The sequence below is a fragment of the Vidua chalybeata genome, chromosome Z (assembly GCF_026979565.1).
Source record: "Vidua chalybeata isolate OUT-0048 chromosome Z, bVidCha1 merged haplotype, whole genome shotgun sequence".
Taxonomy (NCBI): Eukaryota; Metazoa; Chordata; class Aves; order Passeriformes; family Viduidae; genus Vidua; species Vidua chalybeata.
Window position 1 is genome coordinate 15,928,007 of NC_071570.1, and position 20,958 is coordinate 15,948,964.

General features: G+C 38.9%; 1 protein-coding gene and 1 long non-coding RNA gene across 2 annotated transcripts in view; one reads left to right on the top strand and one right to left on the bottom strand.

Moving 5' to 3' along the window:
* Nucleotides 1–6,138, top strand: part of PRUNE2 (prune homolog 2 with BCH domain) — a 146,504-nt gene extending 140,366 nt beyond the window's left edge. Inside the window, exons 9-10 of the mRNA XM_053932475.1 lie at nucleotides 5,553–5,775; nucleotides 6,067–6,138. Coding sequence (XP_053788450.1) covers nucleotides 5,553–5,730 — 178 coding nt within the window. The 3' untranslated portion in view covers nucleotides 5,731–5,775; nucleotides 6,067–6,138. The remainder of the gene's footprint in view (nucleotides 1–5,552; nucleotides 5,776–6,066) is intronic.
* A 7,508-nt stretch (nucleotides 6,139–13,646) lies between these two features.
* LOC128782398 (uncharacterized) lies at nucleotides 13,647–15,599 on the bottom strand. The gene is made up of 2 exons (XR_008428762.1): nucleotides 15,371–15,599; nucleotides 13,647–13,984 (listed from the first exon to the last, which is right to left on the bottom strand). It is a non-coding gene; the product is annotated as an uncharacterized LOC128782398 (long non-coding RNA).
* Nucleotides 15,600–20,958: the final 5,359 nt, after the last annotated feature.

Below are 20,958 nucleotides of genomic sequence, written 5' to 3' on the forward strand. Positions count from 1 at the left end.
ATGTTACATTCAAACTTTGAAGGATCTGCATCTGTTGCTCTGCTGCCTAATGGTGTGCTGGATGTTAGGTTAGCTGTCTCAGGGATAACGCCATTTTTATGCCCAACAGAATAAATCTATGAATTTTTTCAGGTACACTGCAAAAATGCAGAGTCTGTGGTTCTTTTAGTTTTAACTTTATTTCAGTGATAATTCACCATCTGGTAACAGAACATCTCACTGCTATTTGCTGGGTTTTTTTTGGTTTTTTTTCTTTTTTTTTCCATTCTTAGTGTGAATTGTAGGAAGATTTTTTTAAATTCAGGGGGAAGAAAAACCTTTGGAGGGTCTACCTGTTTTGGTTTCTTTTCACTTGTATACATCCAGATCTGAAGTCCATGAGGTGCCTGTGTGGTTCCAGCACCTCCTGTTTTCCCATGGGAGGAGAAGCATAGAGGCCACTTAACTTCTGCAAGTGCTCAGAGCTTCTCCTGTGATAGGTGTCCTCCTGTCATGGAGGCCATAAGGAACCTACCCCATATACTGGCACCTGGTTTAACCAGCTGGTTTAACCAGCTTGATTTGTCATTCCACTAATCCTTGTGGCATGCATGGAGGAGTAGATGTGTGGCAGCCTTTCAGAGTTATTGGTGAAGACTAATAGAGATGTGCAAGAGCTACCCACCTAGGTAGCACAGGATCTGAAAAATATGAAAGCTAAAACTTAAGGCTTAATTTGTGAGAGAAAATCTTGAGTTACGTTGTGCTGCTTTCACCTATGATTTTGTTTTTGTAAATTACTGAGCTTGCCGGGTGCTCGAACTTTTTGTCTTCATTAAAGAAACGCAAATAAGGAAGTCAACACAAGTATCCCTGACAACATGTGATAGAGAAGAAAGAGGAGAAGAGAGCAAACAAGTCTGATTGCTTCATAAAAAAGGGGCAAAGCTAAAAACATTTTAATGTATTTAGAAAACTCCAGATTATTTAAACATCAATATTGATATGAATATTGATGTGAGTAACTTGGAAATTCTGTGGGTCTCCAGTGGGTTTTTTTAATATTTAGTAAGCTCTGTCCAAGAAGTTGAACAAACTTTGACTGCACATCATTTTTGAACATGCAGGTGCTACAGGGTGCGTGGTCAGTGCCTCTGCTTGGGAAACACAAGTTTTTGAATGTAGTGGTCATCAACTGCTGCAGTCATCAGCAGACAGATTCATCAAACATTTTTGTCAGCAGTTCTAAGATCACTCAGGAGTTAGAAACTGGGTGCAGATGGCAAATCAGAAATAAAAATTAATAATTTGGAGATCCAGGTTGAGAAGCTGAGATTCTTCTGAGTATATTAACAAGAAAAGTGAAAACCTGACCATGTCTGGTTTTTAGTGCTTCTTCCAGTAGAGTCAGATCACAGTTTAAAAGTAAATACATGTATAAAGGAATGGTTTTTTTCCCTGTTCTTAAGAATTCTCCCTCAAGACCATGCAGTGGCTCAGAAAGACAGAAGCCTAATTTACTCTGCTCACAGCTTATGGCAGCAAATGCCTTTCCCTCACCATCGGTTCACATACGCCAGGCTTGGGTGATTTCTGCTTCCCAAGATAGCCCGCAGAGAGGCTGTTGTTTAGAGTGAGCATTTTATCTGAGCAGCTCTTTACCAGCTGCCAGGTTCACTCGTGCCTGTGGCTGTTCACTGTCCTGCTGCTGCTGTCCCACACCCTTCCCGCTCAAGCTCTCCGGCCTTCTGGATTAGCCTTCTTCCTGTTCTTGCATTGCTGAGACTGTATGCAATAGGTTATAACTATTTGCATAATTAAATAACAGCCTAGAGCCAGTACACTTACACACCTACATTCTCTGGTTGTTCTACTAACAATGCAATAGTCTATCCTAAATGCAGTGAAACATGGGAAGGACTGTTTTACCTATTATTGCAATGCTTCTTAAGGAGACAACTGTTACTCCATAGAAACTAGTTCTGAACTGGTCTGGATGATACAAAGAGTCTGCTACCTAGTAAAAATATTATTGCAAGACTTACATATGAGGCTTTCTTAAACACCTTCATTTGAGACATTACCCAGTATCTATAAAATTGGATTTAGCTCAGGAAATAGATTTAATAAAAGTAACCAAGCTCCTCTAAGTTTGAAGTTTTGCTGAACTGTATTTCTGCCTGGGACAAGCAGGTCATTATGAGGTGGGGAAATTGCAATAAGTAACAAATCTGGGGTAGCTACTGCCAACAATGTTGAATTCAAACTATTTGGCTCAATTTCTACAGGTATATAAATCCCCCAGGAAAAGTCTGGCTGCAGGTTTTTCTCCCCTTCCCCAGTGAGACTTTTTTGAGTTTCAGAAGTCTCACATCTCGATACTGGCTACATAGTTTCCCAGTTTTTCTATATATTACCTTCACTTTTACTTCCATATCCTTTCTATCAAATGTCCTTTAATGTTTATTTTTTTACTCCTGTTCTGGAGAGAGGAACATTTGCGGAAATAGATCCCCAAACCCACTGGCAGTATTCAGCCTGTAAAGGCCTCAGTGATTGATAAGCATTAGGTGTATTATTCTTAAAAAATCTTTGTGTAATAAGTAGGTCTGTAGTTATTCTAGTGGCATAACAAATGGGATAGCACAGCTTAAGCCAAAACCTTAAAAATGTGACTTTAAAATGACTATGTGAAAATCTTACAAGATTTCCCCTTGCCTTGGTCTCAGACTTTCAGGAGGATGGATTCCTCTTCCTCTTTTCCTTAAGGTAGCATTTTAACAATGTGGGAGAGAAAGTTCAGGTAAAAAGTAAAGTCAAGGAATGGAAATATGTAATAAAAAAGCTTGCAATTTTTGTCAGCAATATGCTTTACTGCATTTATAAGCAGCTGTACCTGCCTTTGATGATCACCAACACACCACCATGTTCCATTGCTTACAGTTCCAGTTAGCAAAGGTGAATTAGGTAACACAACACTGTGCTTAGCACCAGATTAAATGTAGTCTGGATAAACAAACACAGTATATTTCAAATTGCCTATTAATCTGAAGACTTACTGAAGACATTTTTTAAGAAGTGATTGCTTAACTGGAACAGTGGACTCAGACTCTTTTACCTCAAAGGTGAATCATATTGTTATTTTTATGTGTTCATATAGTCCTACTGCATTCCCCTAACAATTTACTCATTCTTTGTATTTATAATCCTCTGTTTCAAAGACAGGAGGAGCCATCTGTTATTACTGTTAGTAGAAAAGCTAACATGCCCTAAAGTGTTTTTCTAGCATTTCTGCTACTGGTAGGTGAGGAGTACCTGATAAGGAGTACAAGTTAGTAGCATGTGTATACTCATCTTGACAAAAACATTTCAGAATGAGTCAATGCAGCTGTGTGCAGCTGAAAACAACCTGCTAAACTCTCCCATTTCCTAAAATGTGAACACTTATATTGGCGACCAGAAGCTCTTCCTATTAATGCTAGCATGAAGCTTCGCTTCATGTATTAAGTTTACTAATACATGACTTTGTATTCTTTCTTTTTTGTGACTTTGACCAAATAACAAATTAAATTTAATTTGTAGCCACACTGGTCATAACTTCAATAGTGACGGCATGGTCAGCTGACATCTTTTGAATGTTAAATGTCTCTACATGGTTTTTAGTGTATAATTTTTAGAAAGTTACATGTGTGCTTTTGTTCTTTGCTGTAAATGGGGTAACATCAGTAGTGTGAAAACAGAATTAAACAATCCAGTCTGGGGTTTCTTCACATTCATAGATGATTTCTTTTCTAAGTACTAACCAGTTTAAGATGGGAAATGAAGAGAAGATGCCACGTGTTGGCAAAGTACTGATATTCTTGCACTGCGATGTACTATAAATTTGTTTTTAACAGTCAGCAATATTTTAAAAGGTCAGTGCATTTTCTTGGAGGTTGTGGCAGGAGGGTGAGCCCACTGACTGCTGCTGCTCACTAGCATAAAGGCAACTTCAGCTGGCTTACTTATCTCAGTACCTGCCTCCAGACATTCTTGGTATGCATACATTTTTTTCCACACATTAGCTGGCTTTCTTTTCAGAGACTTCCTGTCTTGTGTTTGCTGTTCTGTTCATCAAATGTGGAAAGTAGTTCTTCAAGCTGGCAGATACAATTACCTTTTAAATCCTTTTTCATTCATTTTCATTCATTGGTGCTGTAACCAAATCAACATACAGTATTAATCACACACTAGCTAAAGCTTTTTCTTCAGAACCGTAGTAACTACTACTAAATGAGAGAGTTCAGTTCTGTTGAGAGTGCCTGATACTAATTTGGCTGGGTATCAGTTTCACCCACTGCAGTCTCAAGCTGAGAATAAAAGCCTCTTTCACTCAGATGGTCTTATTTATTAGCCTCTTAAAAGTTTCCATGGGCATGTGCTCAGGACTTTTCAACAGAACTGTTCTTTTTCTCCAGTTTTACTCTTGTTCACATTCATTTAGACAGCAGGAAAGTCTGTGTCATTTTAGTCAGGCCTGTATAATTGCTTTGCTTTGAATCCTCATTTCCAGATTGAAGTGAACAGAAGTGACTTTAGGATCATGTCATAGTTAGTTGAGACGCCCTTTACATCAGTGAATTCCCTTTGGATGGATGAAGTGAGCTGTCTGGGCTAGAGTCTCAGACTTGGGAGAGCCAAGGTATTTACAAATGTTAAACATATTTAAAAGGAGAGTTGCAAAAACTGATCTATTCCATGAAAACAGACAAAAAATAATGAGAATTCACTCAATGTGATAAGCTTTTCCTGAGGGCTGCCCGTGTTAATTCAGGCAGCTTGCTTTAAAGTCAGTGTTTGTTTTTCATCCTCTGGGGATTGGACAAGGAGAACTTGTATTCCAAAACCAAAACCAGAGCAGAAAGTTGGATAAGTGTTATTTTTTGCATCCAAACAGTACTGGCTATTAGGTTGGGGCTCCTGTTTCCTTGAAGGGTTCACAATCACAGCATGTGGCAGATGTTTGTGATGCTGTGCCCTGAACAGCCTAGCATGACATGGCGCTGCGTGTAAGCACAGATGGGTGGCATGCCAAAATGATTAAAAAGGATACAATTGCTACTGATCTTTGCCATGACTAATCCCTTACAGAGGAAATAGTTCATAATAAACACATATTTTTCCTCCAGACAGTTACAGTTCATTGAGAATAGACTTGACAAAATAATGGGCAGCCTATGGCTTAAACCTAGAAATAAAATCCAGGTATCCAGGAAAGCTTCTGCAGAAACACAGGTCAAATTTTTTAAAAATCTAGGAAAGAAAGGTTTCACATTTAGGCACAAAAACTTCAGAAAGCCCAATGTGTCAGTGAGCAAACAAGAACTGGAACACTGCATGATAGATTTCCATTCTTGAAGGGAATGTTGTTTACTAAAGTTGTAACAGAAATAGTTGCCATTTGCTATAAACAAGTGTATTTAAAACCACTACTGTAGTATATTATGTTGTGCACAATTAATTTTGAAGCCCATTTGCAGCTTGCTGGATTCTGATTATAAGCTTAATTAAATAGCATTTTATTTCACATTTAGGTTCAGTTTCATTCCTCTCTGGGCACCCCTGCTGCTGCTCCGATCCTCAGCTCTGCTGTTGTCCATGATTTCCTTCTTGTTGCTGGCAATACCAGTGCTACTGCCCTCCTCTGGTGTTATGTTGCTGCCCCCGCTGAGGATGGAGTGGGAAGAGATGTGGCAATGGCAGCAGCTGTAGAGGCAGTGGCAGTAGAAGTGCTGGGATGAGCCTCAGAGCAAGCAGGTTTGTGCCATGGCCCTGCAGCTTTCTGGACAGCTGGAGAGGGTTAGATAACCAAGGTAATTTTACAGATCACAGAATCCTTTCACTTGGAAAAGACTTGCAAGATTATCACCAGTTTGATGGTTTTGTGGCTAAGGTGCTACTATTGAGTGAACATTTGGGGTGGGAGTTGTTTTTGTTTTTGAGTACAGAAAAGGAACTAGCTTATAATGAGGACAATAATGTAACTTACAATGGCTTAAAATTTAACACCTAGCTAAATCTAAATATTTTATTGTTTTTTTTCTGCAGTCAGCATGTTTAGCAGCATTCAGAAACACTGACTGAAGCCACTGAAGTTACTAAGGAGTGAAGTGATCTATTACAGATGACTAGCACTGAGATTGAGTTTATCATTAAAATAAATTCATTGTTCATAGAAATATATATCTGAAAAAAAATTCCTCAAAAAAATAGAGTGCTCTGTAAATAATTAGATCAATAAAATGTTTAAGAAGGAATACACATTTCTGTAGCATTTCCCCACAGCTTAAAAAGTGAAATATAAATGTTGGTTAATAAATGTAAAAAGCTACTACATCCCTTTTAAAGCTAAAAGGATGTTAAAGACAATAGAGTGACCCCTCCGACACTCACAGAACATCTGTGGATCTGGAATTTCCTGATAACTCTTGCTTTGTAACTTACCAAACAGGTTTTCTTTCTTTTTCATAACCCTATCTGAAAGTTAGTCTGAACTTTAAACATTTTTTAATGTAATTTTTTTTTTCTGACCTCTATTCTCCTATGAGCCTTTAACAAACACACCTTATGGTTTGTGGACTGAACTAATAACTAAATGTTCAGCCAAGAAAAACAGTTATTTCTCAGCTTTCATTAATGAGGTTAAGTGCAGGACAGGTCCTTTTCTGCATATGGGGAAACCAGTACTGTAGTTGTACATCAGGAAGTACAACAGGAAGTACTGCTACAGAGGTAGGTTCCATTTACTATGAAACCATAACTAAAAAAAAACCACACAATGAAAAGAAAAATAGCATGGGATTGATTTCAATAAGGACAGATCTGGGATAAATCTTGTAAAATGCTATATGAAAGTCAGATGCTTCATGGAAAACTTGATGAGAAGTGAACAACATTTTGCAATATAAAGCTCTTTTTGACCACTGCTTTATCAAGACCTTTTTCATACGATAAAGAAATTGTCCTGATGATATTCCAGATGCAGAGTCATGGAAAAAACTAAAAACAAAGCAAGAATTATTTACCTCAGATTTGGCTCAGTTCACAAATGTCCACATATCATAGAATCACAGAATGGTTTAGGTTATAAGGGACCTTAAAGATCATCTATTTCCTACCCACCTGGACAGTAGACCAGGTTGCTCAGTGTATCCAACCTGGCCTTGAACACTTTCAGGGGTGCGACATCCACAACTTCTCTGGGCAACTTGTTCCTGTGCCTCACCACCATCATAGTGATGATTTTTTTTTCCTGATACCTGAACTGTATCTACCCTCTTTGATTTTAAAGCCATTACTTCTTACCTACCAGTACATGACCTTTTTTCATGGTTACCCTTGAATTTTTTTTTAATATACTTAATTCATTAGTATTAATACTTATTTTCTGCCATGTTAAGTTCTGTCTTCTCTTGGGTTTTTTTTGTCTTTTTCTTTTGCTCTGTGAGTAATTGTCATGGTTTAAACCCCAGTCAACAGCCAAGCTCCACACAGCCGCTCATTCCCCCACCAGCAGGACCAGGGAGAGAATCAGAAGAGTAAAAGCTAGAGAACTCACGTGTTGAGATAAAAAGAATTTAACAGGAAAGCAAAAGTCACACACACAGGTAAGGTAAAATAATTCATTCAGCCCTACCCATGGGCAGGCAGGTATTCAGCCATCCCTACAAGAGGAGGACAAGAGCCATCAGTCCCAACATACCCCACTTCCACCTTCCTTCCCCCTCTTTATATCCTGAAGATGATGCCACATCATCTGAAATATCCCTGTGGTCAGTTTGGGTCACCTGTCCTGGCTGTGTCTCCTCCCAGCCTGCCAGGCACCCCCAGCTTCCTCACCAGCATGGAGCACAAAAAAGAAGAAAAGGCCTTGGCTGTGTGTAAACCCTGCTCAGCAGTAACGGAAACATCTCTGTATTATCAACCCTGTGTTCAGCAGAAATCCAAAACACAGCCCGATATCAGCTGCTGGGAAGAAAATTAACCCTATCCCAGCCAAAACCAGCACAGTATTCTTTCAGTTTATGAATGGAATAAAGCCTGATGAATACGAAGTACTGCTACCCAGATAGAGTTAGTCAATTTATTGATCTTATTCCTGTAGAAAACATCTGCAGTTATCTTTCTTTACCCTGGATTTATAAATAGGATTGAGATTATTTTATATACCTGCACAGGAGACAGGATGAATCCTTTTTATGGTCAGCCTATTGCTGTGAGTGTTAAGAGTGCTAGAGTGCAAGTAGTTGAGCCTAGAAGGTCTTTGAATAAGTCATCAGTCATCATAACAAATTACAAGTGGGTAATATACATGACACAAATTATAGGCATCAAACTTCCCAAAGGTATTGCAACTGCTGACAGGACTTCCCATCATTAATTACCAGACGGGGAGAGAAAGGGAGCTGGAAATAAGCAAATGTTCAACTATGTGAAAAATGAAATTAAACTACATAGTGTTCTCTGAGGCTGCTAGTATGTAAAGACAGAGGAAGATGCAAAGCCTAAGACCAGTTAAAGCAAATGGAGTTAAAATTACCCATAGCATCTAGGCTAGCCTAAAGTCCTCTTTTGCACCACGCTACAGCCAATTAATGTGACTTTTGAAGCTAAAAATACATTACAGGTGGCCTCAACAGTCCAGATGAGGTGACAGATGAGGTGGTGTCCAAGACCAATTTGTTCCAGACAGCTTGTTCCTGTGTCCAGAACAAGGCTAATAAACAGATGACTGAAGAAATGTGAAAGGAAAACATGTTTGAACTAGAAGATACTTATTGATCAAAGTAAGACAGGTAAAAAGGGTTAGCATGTTTGTGGGTTTGGGATTGTATTTCCTCTGAGGCCTGTCAGTTTAGCCTTGAATTAGAGCCACTAAATGATACACATAGGTAAAGCAAGATTCAGACACCTTGTTGTTGGAGGATCCCTTAACTACCATCTGTTTGTTTCTACAACCTGGCCTCAAAAATACTACCTGCTACTCAGTTGCTACCCAAAAGTACCTGATTTTGAGCTGCTCAATACTTGTCTGTTGCTTGAGTGAGGATCCAGATACAGGTGCGATAAGTAAATCCCTATGGATGAGGCTAAAGGGGCTTGGCTTCCTTAATATGCAAGTTTGAATGTCTGCTCTGTGATCACATACTCATCTACAAATGTCCTTTTCAGGCTTTGAGCATTCAAATTCGTATGTCCTCTTCCCTGGAAAGTGTGTGGGGCAAGCTCAGGCACAGATCACTCTTCTGTCAGTCTTGTATGTGAAATCAAATGTTGCATGTGAAATTAAAAACAGTGCAGTGGGCATTGGGAAAAGGTTTTATCCCTGTTATTTTGTTATTTTGGGGATTTCTTAACCAATAGTATGACCATCTCCGGCATTTGAAATATTATGTATTGTACAGTGCAATGAAACCTCTCTTTGTTGCCAAGGCATTGTGCCTGTTCTTTAATTTGTGTATGTGTTTGCACAGGTATGTGTCTAACTAAATGTATGGATTGCTGTGCAGGTCTACACTGAATGAAGGCATAAGACTATATATTTTTTTTTTAAGTATGTGGTGAAAACAATGTACTCTTCTATTTTTAAATGCCTAATTTTTAAGTTTTATAAAAGTCTGACATTGCAAAAAGTGCACATGTCCAGATGTGATGCTACATGATGGTGGAAGAATTAGGATAAAGATAAAATGGAGGAACTTAAGAAAATTTTAGTGGTGAAAGAATAGTGAGATGAGGGCAGCTGGTTCCTGTTAGGTAAAAGGCTTCTGTTTGAAAATTTTCTGGTAAATAAGACAGATCTTGTTTGGCTCTGTTGAAGTCAGCCAGTCACCCTCTCTACAGAAATGTTCAGTGGGTTTTAACGTATCTTTACTTGTGGTTACAAGAATAGACAACTGTGCAATCCTTGTGGCAATGCTACTGTTAAAGATTAGCAGCCTAACAGAAAAAAAAATAACACTGTGATACAGAAATTAAAAGAAGTTTGGTCGTTTGGCTTGCCACACGTAGATGGCTATAGCCCATTTCTAACTCTTAACCTTTTCCATTTCTGTTGAATAAAAAGTATTTTAACACTTAAAGTAATTGTTAAGGTATCTAGAATTCTCTGATTTTTAAGTCTAACAAGGAATGTGCATTTTTGAGTGGAGATAGCTGAAATCAATCTTAACTGTCACACCAAGAGTAACTCCGCATCAATGCAGAAAAAATACAAAGCACATAGCTCCCCAACCTGGGGCGCTCCTGCCTCATTCGAATTGCAGGATGTCCCCTGTTCGCTCTTCCCTCTGGCTGTCCCCAGGGAGCCACAGTGTGCCACTGCGTGTTTATCCAGTACTCACTGTGCCTGACTGGCCACCATCAAACTTGTGTGCAGCCCCAGGGGACCATTGTGCTGGGAAGCAATCGCCTCACCCAAAGCTAGGGGCTAAATCTGCAGAGCTGGCAGTAGCAGGAAGTCTAGTGTTAAAAATAGGTTAGAAACTGTTGTTAAAAGGGGTTTGAAGGGGTAGTTGTCAGAAATACTGTACTCAACGTACCACAATACACCTAAGTGAAGTGCACCACCCCCAAGCGAAACGAGCCAGCTTGGACAGAACTGTAATGGGCCAATCAAGTGCCTTGAACCTTTATGCAAATGAAGCATACAAACAGAAACCAATCCAAACTGACAAAAAACAGGATAAAAAGGGGCATCTGACCCACTGAACCCGTGCCGCTCCACCTGGAACATCGGGGACATCGCTGCTCAGAAGAGCCAGCGCCGGTGCTGCAGCATCCACGACAGGAACGCTCCTGCTCAGCCCGCGGGCCCCCTTGCTTTAGGCCTTTCTTTTTTATTGTAATAAATGCTGAAATCACTTTTTGTACCGGGAGTGTGGTCCCGTTTTTAACATAGGGCAGTGTTGCCCATCTCCACGACTCTCCCTCAGTCCTTCTTTGCTATGACAGTGCATTTCCATATCTATGTGCAATAGGAAAGAATTTTGAGATCTCTTGCTTGAGATCAAAGATTCAAGTCTTTGCTGGGGCTGGTTTTGTACTCTTGTAATTCATTAATCTTGGAGTGACATCTTGAAATCACCCCTGTGCTGAGATTACAGAGGATAAAATTGTTTTCTTGCAGTATAAGCATATAATGTAGTTTGATCTCCATTTACTGCATGTGAAGTATCTGGAATCTATTCCAATACAAGTTATAGTGACTGTATGTCTCATGACAAAAATGTCTGGATTACAGTATCTCATAAATTGCTGTAGTAAACAGGGCATGTTCTCCCAAATGAAGAAAGGCATTCTTAGCTGTTTAGTAGTAGTAAACCCAAAAATTCAATTTATTTTACTTTTAGGCTCAAAGAACAGACCAGGTGAGTGCTATGTAAGTACCAGAGGACTTCTTGTTATGCTTTAGACAAGCTAATGGATGATTTGTGAGAAAACACTAGGATAGGACTTTGTGCAAGAGACTTGTCATTGTTTAAGATGATTGATGTGTGATGCTTAACTTCCTGTTCTTTCAACTTTCAGATGGAAATGAGCATCCTGATCTGCACCGATTTCTTTGTGAGGCTATCTCAGACTTGTTTGTTTAGAAGAAGTCAGTGTGGACGGGCTTGTTTCAGAATTAGATTCTAAAAAGTATAAAGGCATTATTACATTGAATTAATTTTCCACAAGGAAAGATTTTCCCAAATAGTTGTTCCATTTTAGGTAAGCTAGAAATTTAACTTTCCAGGGAGGAGAAGCCCCTGGTGCATTTAAAAAAGATTTTATTTCAATTTACTGCCAAATCTTTTTACACTGCTTGATGTCATTTGTACTGAATGCATACATACTACTTTGCAGGTGAGAGGAGGTTGTGTTAGTTGTTCTGGGGAGGTTAGTGGAAAGATTTTAGCTTTATTATATTTTAGTTTTTTAACTATGTGCTGATTTTAGTTCCTTAGAGTGATTTTCATTTAGAGCTTCTGGTTTTGCCTTGGAGGTGCGGGTCTGTTGCCATCCCCATAAGAAAAAACACTCAGATCTTGTAAGGTATCATTCAAAATGGTATTTTTTAGCAAGACACTCCACAGACCCTATTTATGACAGAGAGAGCTAGTTAGCCACCCCTGACAGTCATTCAAGCTGTTGTAGGATTTCCTAACAAGAAAGCAACTCTATTCATAATTTCTACTGTCAAAAAAGAAAGACATTCTCCACAGAATTTCTTGTGCTGTGTTAAAAGACAGGGCTTTACCAACAGTGCTGAGTGGGGGCTGCCCACAGGCTCCTCCAGCACCATGCAAAGGCTGTGGTGGAGGAAGGTGTGTAGCACGGTGTGAAATGGCACAGTGTGGCTCAGCACAGCCTGACCACCAGCCTGGCATGCAGCACCTGCCCAGTGGAGCTGTGGTGTGAATCACTGCCCCCTAAATGTGCAGTGGTCTCTCTGTCAAAGCTTGCAGTTTCCCACAAGTACAATATTAAGTCATTTATAATGCTTCACCACTGCTGTGATGGACAGGATGGGTACAGACAAAATGGACAACTTCTTAAAATGGCAAAACTTCATTGGAACAGTTTCTTCCACCATATCCTGCCGTTTTACTGTCATTACCTCTTACTAGTTTTTTCTATTCCTCCTTTGTCAGCCTTCCTGTTTTCCTGTTTTGGGGTTGTTGAAATTTTGCCTATTTTTCTAGTTCCAATCTATTTATGATTTTATTATACATTTTCTCATTCTATTTTTCTCATTCTAACAAAACATATTCTTCATCTCCCTTGCCTTTTAGTGCAGTGTCCTGTGATTTTTTTTGGAGTTTCTTTGGAGGAAGTGGTCTGTCTTCCCATTTGTTTACATTACACTGGCCACAGTAGGGCACTTGGATAAAGTTATGCTGAAATCAATAACCCTGTGCTATTTTTCTGCCTTTTACTTCCTCTGGACAAGTTAATATTTAACTCCAGTAAAAAGTCATACTGAGGATTTTTTTTCCTTCTTTTTCCCCTTACTATGTGTCCACTCAGTGTGTGTCCACTGCCACGACTCCAGAAAAAGTGAACGGATCTATGCCATTTTCTTTTCTGTACTAGTGTTCCCAAGGTTTTCATGGGATTCCCTAGCCACTTCACTACTTCACATCTAATACTGAATCTTCTGTCCCTTCTTGCCTTCTCCCTGCTATGTGGAAAAAAGCAAGTGCTTGTGCTAAGCAGAGTCTCATTACTTGTTCTGCTTTTCACAGCTTATTTTTAAGACATTTTTGGTCTCTAAGGTAATGCAAATAATTTCCCTAGATGTTACTGTGTTTTGCAAGCCTCTGCTGATGTTCTGTGTCTAACAGAAAATGTACTGTGTGAACCTTCATAAAATACACTGTAGAGCCACAGGAATTAGATCGCAGTCTAGATCGCAGCAGTGTCCCAAATCTGCCCAGCAGCTGGACTCCCTTATGGCAGAAATAATGTGATAATGTGGACTGAGCAGCTCTGAAACCAGGATTTGCATATTAAACTGCAGCACTGGAATCAGTTCTGTGAGGAAAAGTGCCAAAGGCCTCTTGACATATACTTAAGTGTTATTTGAGAGTGTTTTATCCAACAGCCTAATCCTTTTTTTGCATATTTTAATTTAACACCAAGTCTGAAAATTTATTCTACCATTTTTATTTTGCCATTTTTAAAATAAAGATAGAGAATCTTCTATCTGGTAACTAGAGATGTTTAAAAGGCAGGGTAGTGAAGGTTGGTTTTTTTTTTCTCCAGCTGATGTTTATTTGCGTAAGCCTTTTGAAGTTGATAAACTTTCCTTTCTGAAACTATGCAGGGTCCAGGCTCCTGTAACTTCCATTGCTTTGTTGTGTTTTCTTGACTTCTCCTGCCTGGCATTCTTCAGATGTCAATTCTTGAGACCTGCCATCACTCTGAGCCACCCTTCCAGCTTAGCAGTGGGCCTCTGGTATTGACTGGTTTGTACCACAACCTCAGAGAGAGATAAAAGGAATGTGGTGTCAGACAAGCACAGTGACACTTCCTCCTTAGCAGTTACAAAGTGTAAATAGCATGCAGTATCTGCACAGAGATCTGCAAATATCAGTGGAGATGTACACACTGGGCTGCATTTAAAATGTTTTCCCAAAGGGATGTTGGCATTATGTGCCTGATTCCCTATCTGAGATTACGCACAAAGCTACGTAAACGTTATGAACAGCCAGCACAGGAAATTAACAACTGCATGGGGCTGGCAAAGGCAGTGAAGAGTATGGAGAAGGGTTTGTCTTTAACCCACTTGGAATTATAGAACTCACTTCTTCAGAGAAGAGATCAGTCTTGTGTAGACAGCGACATGTATTTCTCATTCTTTCAATAAATGAGTGTGTGTGCTGCTCTCACACAGGGAGGGGAAGAAAAGGAAAGCCTTCTGAGTATGCTTACAGCATATGTCTTTGTGCAAGCTTTAAAACTAATCAGTTGCTGGGCTGTGCAGTATGGGCTAAGCCAGATGGGAGATGTGTAAGTGCACATATGAAGGATCAAAGATCAAAGATTAGATGATGATGGAAACAAGATGCCTCTAACTTGAGGTGTGGTGGGGCACGGATGGAATTTTGAACATACTATTAAGTGCTTTCATTTCTTTTTAAGAATTGGCCGGCTAGCAGCATGAAATATTAATTGCATCATAGTCCTTTCCTACAGTTTTGGTAGTACCAAATATGGGAAAGAAAATTTGAGCCAATGCTGTTAATGTTCAACAACCATTTCATGGTCACTTTTTTTGTTGCTGATACTTTTCCTTCCACTACCTTTGCCAACAAATGACACAGAGCAGTGGGCAGAAACTGAAATAATTTTGGTAGAGTTATTTTTCCTTTTTTTACCCAGCAGTTAAAGAGAGTAGCACTTAACAAACATTAACCAAATACTGCCTTCTGCCAAAGCCATTTATACTACTATAACCCAAACGCATTTATATAAATAATAATACCACTGCTGATATATTCTGATATACAAACTTTAAGACAAGAATTTCTTTGGTATTGTTAGACTATGTATCAGATAGTAAGTTCCCATCAAAGGTCTCTATAATGTGGTTTCTCAGTCTAAACTATTCTATGCATCAGCTTCTCTCCAAAGAGATGGCAAACTACACAATCAAGTAAGTATCTAACCTTTCTTACAGTTGTTTATAAAAGTACCATACAAGTCCAGATATACAGACCTTCTGGAGCAAGACGGAGCACACATGAAAATAATTACACTAAACAGAATTGCTTTCCTACAGTTCATTACCACAGTTACTTTGATGAAGTAGCAACTTCATCATTATAGCTACTAAACAATATTTAAGTAGCCAAAAGCCAAATACCTTCTTAGAGACATTTATAGAAGATTGACTTGCTTGCGCAGATTCTTCTTCGTGTCCAAAGTGAGATTTGTAAAAGTGCAGACTCATTTTCCTTCTAACTGCACTCCAAGAAAAAGCGAGGAAGTATTTCCTATCATCCCATTGTTGTATCTCACAAATGGATTCGTTTGTGACTTCATTTAGTGGTGTGAGCAAAGCCAGATGGTGGTCACAACAGAACCAGAAAGTGCCAAGTGTTTTCATTGCTCAAAAAAAAACCCTGCTATTCCCAGCTTCATCTGGGCTATGTAAGCCTCTGAAATGTGACTGCCAGTAATGGGGAGATCCCATCACATTACATGTAGCAAGCACCCTGGCCCTCACAGAGTGAAACTGTCATTCATGTAAGCAACCATTTGACCAAATTTAATCCCAAACCATTTGACCAAATTTAATTCTTGTGAAAGGAATACTGAGTTAAAAATAAGACAATAGGTGAAAACCAATATACTGGGACTTTGTGGGGACTGATAGTTGTGGGGTGACAAAGTGGGTATGTGCAACATGGGAAAATGAGTTGCAGCAAACCTCTGGTATTACATATTATTTAAAACATTTGGTTTGTAAGTAATGGATTATCTGACTCTGGAAATATTTTTCTTCAGCTGTTACTTCTCTAGAGTAGTTTTGTAACTGTATAACTACTGGAAGAATATAGGAAAAGTTATATGGAATGATGTGGAGTGCAGCAGGTCTCCAAACTCAACCCCTTGCCCAAAACAGGCTTAGCTGTGTGATCAGACATGGTTGCTCAAGACTTTGTGTCACTGAGGTTTGAAGTCCACGAAGGACAGAGATGGTACAGCCTCTCCAGGTAGCCTGTCCCAATGTTTATTTACCCTGCCATGGAAATTCCTGATGCCTGCTTTCTCTGGCTGAAAACTCTCCTGTTTCTACTTCTGGCAACTATTGTCAAAAATTCCTAGCTGCCAGTAACCTCCTTGTAGGCAGAGCAGACACCTTGAAGCTGCCCTCCTCTAGTCCAGCTTGCTGCCTTTCCTCACAGTGTCTGCTGAAGTCTTATGTACAACCAGGCCAGCATCATCTACTGCTCTCACCTCATCCACAAACCCAATTATTTTGTCACAGATGATCATCCATCAGATCAGGTATCACTTAGCCAGTCTCCATCTTCTGCCTTGTGTGCTTGTACTTGCCTAAGAGTTCTTGCTTCACACATGCTTTCCCTAGGGACTGAAAATGAGACAATCAGCCTGTAGTTCCTCAGATTGTTCCATCTGCCCTTCCTTTAGATGGGTACAATGTTTGTTTTACCTTGGCTATCTGGAGCCTTCTCCAGGCTCTATGATTAATCAGAGCTGAAGGAATACAGCTTTTTGAGGATAGCAGATAGCATCCTCAGCACCTTTGGGTGCAGACCAGCTGGGCTCACAGGCATAGGTAGGTTGACAGCTCTCTTGAAAGCCACGAAGTACCTCATCATCTGTCACTAAATCACTGCCCTCCCTCGAGCAGCTGGTTCAAATATGCTTTTTTAACCTCCACTGGCTGTAAATTAACTCATGACTGTAGCATCTCAGAAAGAGCTATGTGAAGTGTTCTGATATTTTCATTGTCATTCTGTTCTGCTGTGACTGTCACTTTCTTTTCAGTGTTTCCTGCTCTTAGCATACTTCCAATTTTTTGAGAGACTGTTCCAGTCTGTGTCGTTCATCTTAGGATGGTGAAAGTAGCCTTGTGCAGGATTTTCCCACATTTAAAATTTTTCCATGTGTGACTATTTTAATGCTAGAAAGATGCTCAGCTGATGGAAATAGGTTTGTGTTCTCATAGTTTCATCCAAATTAACTGAAATACATTAATTACATGGCTGCACTGCCAGTCTGGCAGATTTAGAATTTTCTGAAGATTCTTCAGGCTACTAGTAAAAATTCAACCTTCAACTCTATATTGACTGCAGATTTTGATACATTAATAGGTAAAAACAATGTGATTTCAAAAATGAAACCCTAGCAAAATGTAGTTTGCCAAATAAAAGGTAGATATGCAAAAGCAATTATTCTTAAGAGGGTTTGAGATGCAGAATTTACTAAAAAATTAAGCTGAAATATAGCTACTAAATTGAGAAACAGTCACCTCTCACATGCTAGATCTAATTAATCTGAAAATAGTTTCTCTGAAACTTCACTTTGCACCTTGGCCAGTAATATTAAGAAGGTTTCTTAGTGTTTCTTTCATATGTGCCTTCTCTTCACGGATCATGGTAGGAGGAGCAAAGAAGGCAGGAAACTCTGAACCAAGGAGGCAAGGGTGGGAGAAGTCTTGTGTTTTAAGGAAGGAGAGCCCATGAGACTGGAGATACTGAGACTGGAGGAACAGACCTCTTTCTTTGTGCCCTTAGTTACACAAGCAGGCAGAAATATTTAAAAACCAGCAAAGGAAAATGCTTTGAGTAATTGCTGTGAAAACAAAGTGAAGTTTCTCTTTGGCCCTTCTGATTTTAGTTATTTGAAGAGAACAAGAGCTCTCCAAAGGTCTGTTGCACTAGGGAGCAGGGACATTATCTCAGCGAAATATTTTGTTTGCAGGGTTTCCTGGCATAGCAGCTATTTGAATTAAATTTAGTGGGGAAGGAGGAAGAAGAGAGGGAAGGAAGAGTATGTGTAGTACTTGTATTTTTCCTTCTATTAGAAGTGCTTGAAGAAGATATAAATTAATTGTGTAGTCTGGATATTTATTTTTTCATTGCTATCTCATTGCTGTCTCATTGTTGAGGATTTATATATCTCACAGGCAACAGCTGCTCAGTGCTACAGTGCCACAGGCACAGCAGAAAAAATAAATGCTTTTGGTCTCACTGCCACAATTTAGGTTCACCTGGGTTTGCTCTGGTGTAAAAGCAAATCCCCTCTGCTCTTGGGGACCCCTGTAGGAACAGGAATTGAATATGCCAGGATGCAAGGTTTTCAAGGCTTATCATACATTAATTCTTAAGAGCACTTCCTTGTTCTGCATGTCCAGCAAAGACATGCCATGTGCATAACATCACTGCCTGGAATGTTGTTAAAAACAGGTTTGCTATTTTTGCAGAACTTGAAAAGGCTTAAAGGGTGGCTTGGACTAACTCAAAATTAAGGTCAACAGCACTTCAACTCCTTCTTGTAGGTATTACAAAATTATCCTACTAATCTAGTGATTCAAAGGGGTAATCAAGATTTAACTGCCTCGTGAAAGCAACATGTTTAATTAACAACAGTCTCTTGTTAAATGAGATTATGAGCATTACCTACAGACATGTCATGTGCACTCTTCCAGTACATTTTCCATACTAACATGATTTCACATCAACACTGGGGAATCTCTATTTCCAGAATCACTAATGCAACTCACACAGCTCTTGCCACAATATATTAAAGACTCACTCATAACTGTTGACGCTAAGCCACAATTTTCACTTTCCCTATCACACACCAGTCAGTAAATTACACTTTGAAGCCTTACGACCATTTCTGCTCCCCACCCCCATGCGTACCAAAGGCAAGTTGTCTAAAAGGAAACATTGATTTGTTGATTGTTTTTGATTGTAGACAAACTAAATTCATCAAAGATACTGACAATTTTATTAATTAAATATTTTCTGCTAAAAGAGTCCTGAAATATTACTTGTTTAAATGAGAGAATTAAGGGGGTCACGTCCCTGAAAAATAAAATTAAAAAAAATTTAAGATATGCAAGATTAATTTTTTCTTGATACAGAATAAGGCACCATTAGTTGTATGTGACTAGATCTCGCAGAAGGCTACGTTTCCAAATCCAAAGGAAGTACTTTTTTAAAAATGTAGCTAGATCTGTATCTGTCAGAAAAAGTTCCAGCATCCTGTCTTGGAGTAGGTGACATGGATTTTAAAAGATGGCATCTGCTCAAGGCCCATCCTGACGTATTATTAGCAGAATTTTTTCATCTTTTACACAACTTAGTCATTTTCTTAGGAAACTTCAAAAACTTCACGTTTTTTGAAGAAAACAATATATTTTTAATTATACTGTTTTACTTCAAGGATTTGGTTGTGTTCTTAACTTTTTCTTGTCAAGCTCTATTATAGATACAAAAACCAAACAAAATAAAACAAATACTGGCAGATCCTGGAAGAATGCAACCATGTTTAAGACTCTAACAGCAAAGCTCAGTTTGAGAGGCAAAGTATTTAAAAGAGGGTACTGAGCAGGATATTTCCTGCTTGGAAGATACTGTATATAAGGCATGGCAAATAAGGCAGGCAATGATGCAAGCACAGACATCTGTATGTAGAACTGTCAGATCCAGAAAAGGGAAGGGGGTAAAAAAAAAGAGGTGAAAAAAAAAAAGAATGGGGCAGGGGAGGAAGGGGGAACCAAGAAGAAAAAAAATCCAAACTATTATCTGTATGCAAAGAAAGTATGCAAAACCAACTCACTTCTGCTATAAAACAGAAGAATTAGGGTACATATTCCAGAAAGATATAGTAACATCTTGAAATAACTTAAAATATCTTATTAGTTAGATTCTTAAAAATTGGGTAAGTGTATCTGTTAAAAGTCTGCTGGCTTGATTTCAAATAAAAAAACATAATCTAAAGGCTATTGCTTTTCATGTCTGTTAAGGCACCTGGAAGGCTGTTGTCTGTCAAAAGCAGGTTACTGTTAATTTATCACACTGTAGTCTAGAGCATTAAAATGCACTAAATTGATTCATTGAAAAGAAGATAATTTGAAAATGTACCTAGATTACTGAAACATTAAGCTAACAATGAATGGTATTGCTAGCTGGAATTTGGAAGCCATTTTACAATACAAAATTTTCCTTATTTAAGTTGACTGAAGAGGTACTCCCTACAATATTAGCTCTCCTAGTTATTCCATGACTAAAAGAAAACCACCACTATGAGTTTCAATAAAAGAAGATTGAAATTTAAAAAGTATTGTGGCAGAAGTTATATTAAATCATGTTTATTACTTTTCATGACTGGTGCTGAATTCAGAGCTGGCAACAGTGCTGAATCTGGAAGGATTAAATCCTCCTTATCAGCATAGTACATGTATGTTGAAGCAGATGACCTCTTTTATTTTTATCTTGTACTGCACTCATGTTATGACCTAGGTCAATTTTTAATTGTCAGATTGCTTGAAAATGCACAAGTAATGATGATCTGACTGGTGACCTTGACTAAAACTGCAGTGTTGTAGGTTTTCTGTCATTTTTTCTTGTGTTCGATAGGAAGGAGCAAGAGCCAAACACATGCTCCCTTGTCAAACCAAACTTCAGGCAGTCAAGAGATAAAAGCGCAAGTATTAGGTTTCTGGATCAAACCACCCTTTGATCCTAAAGGCTTTCAGCCTGGTGATCCTTGGTGTTACAGGATACTTTGTTACCAGAGTTATCATCAGTAAAACAAGTAAATAGTTGTTGTTATTAATGCCACTCAAAATGCTTATGTGTTAAGTGGGGACTGAACGAGTGCAGTGACTTTAATGCACTGAGCTCTTTTAGAAAGCTCTACTATGGAAAATTAAATGATGTTAGCGGCCTTTGAGTGGCACACATGGTACTT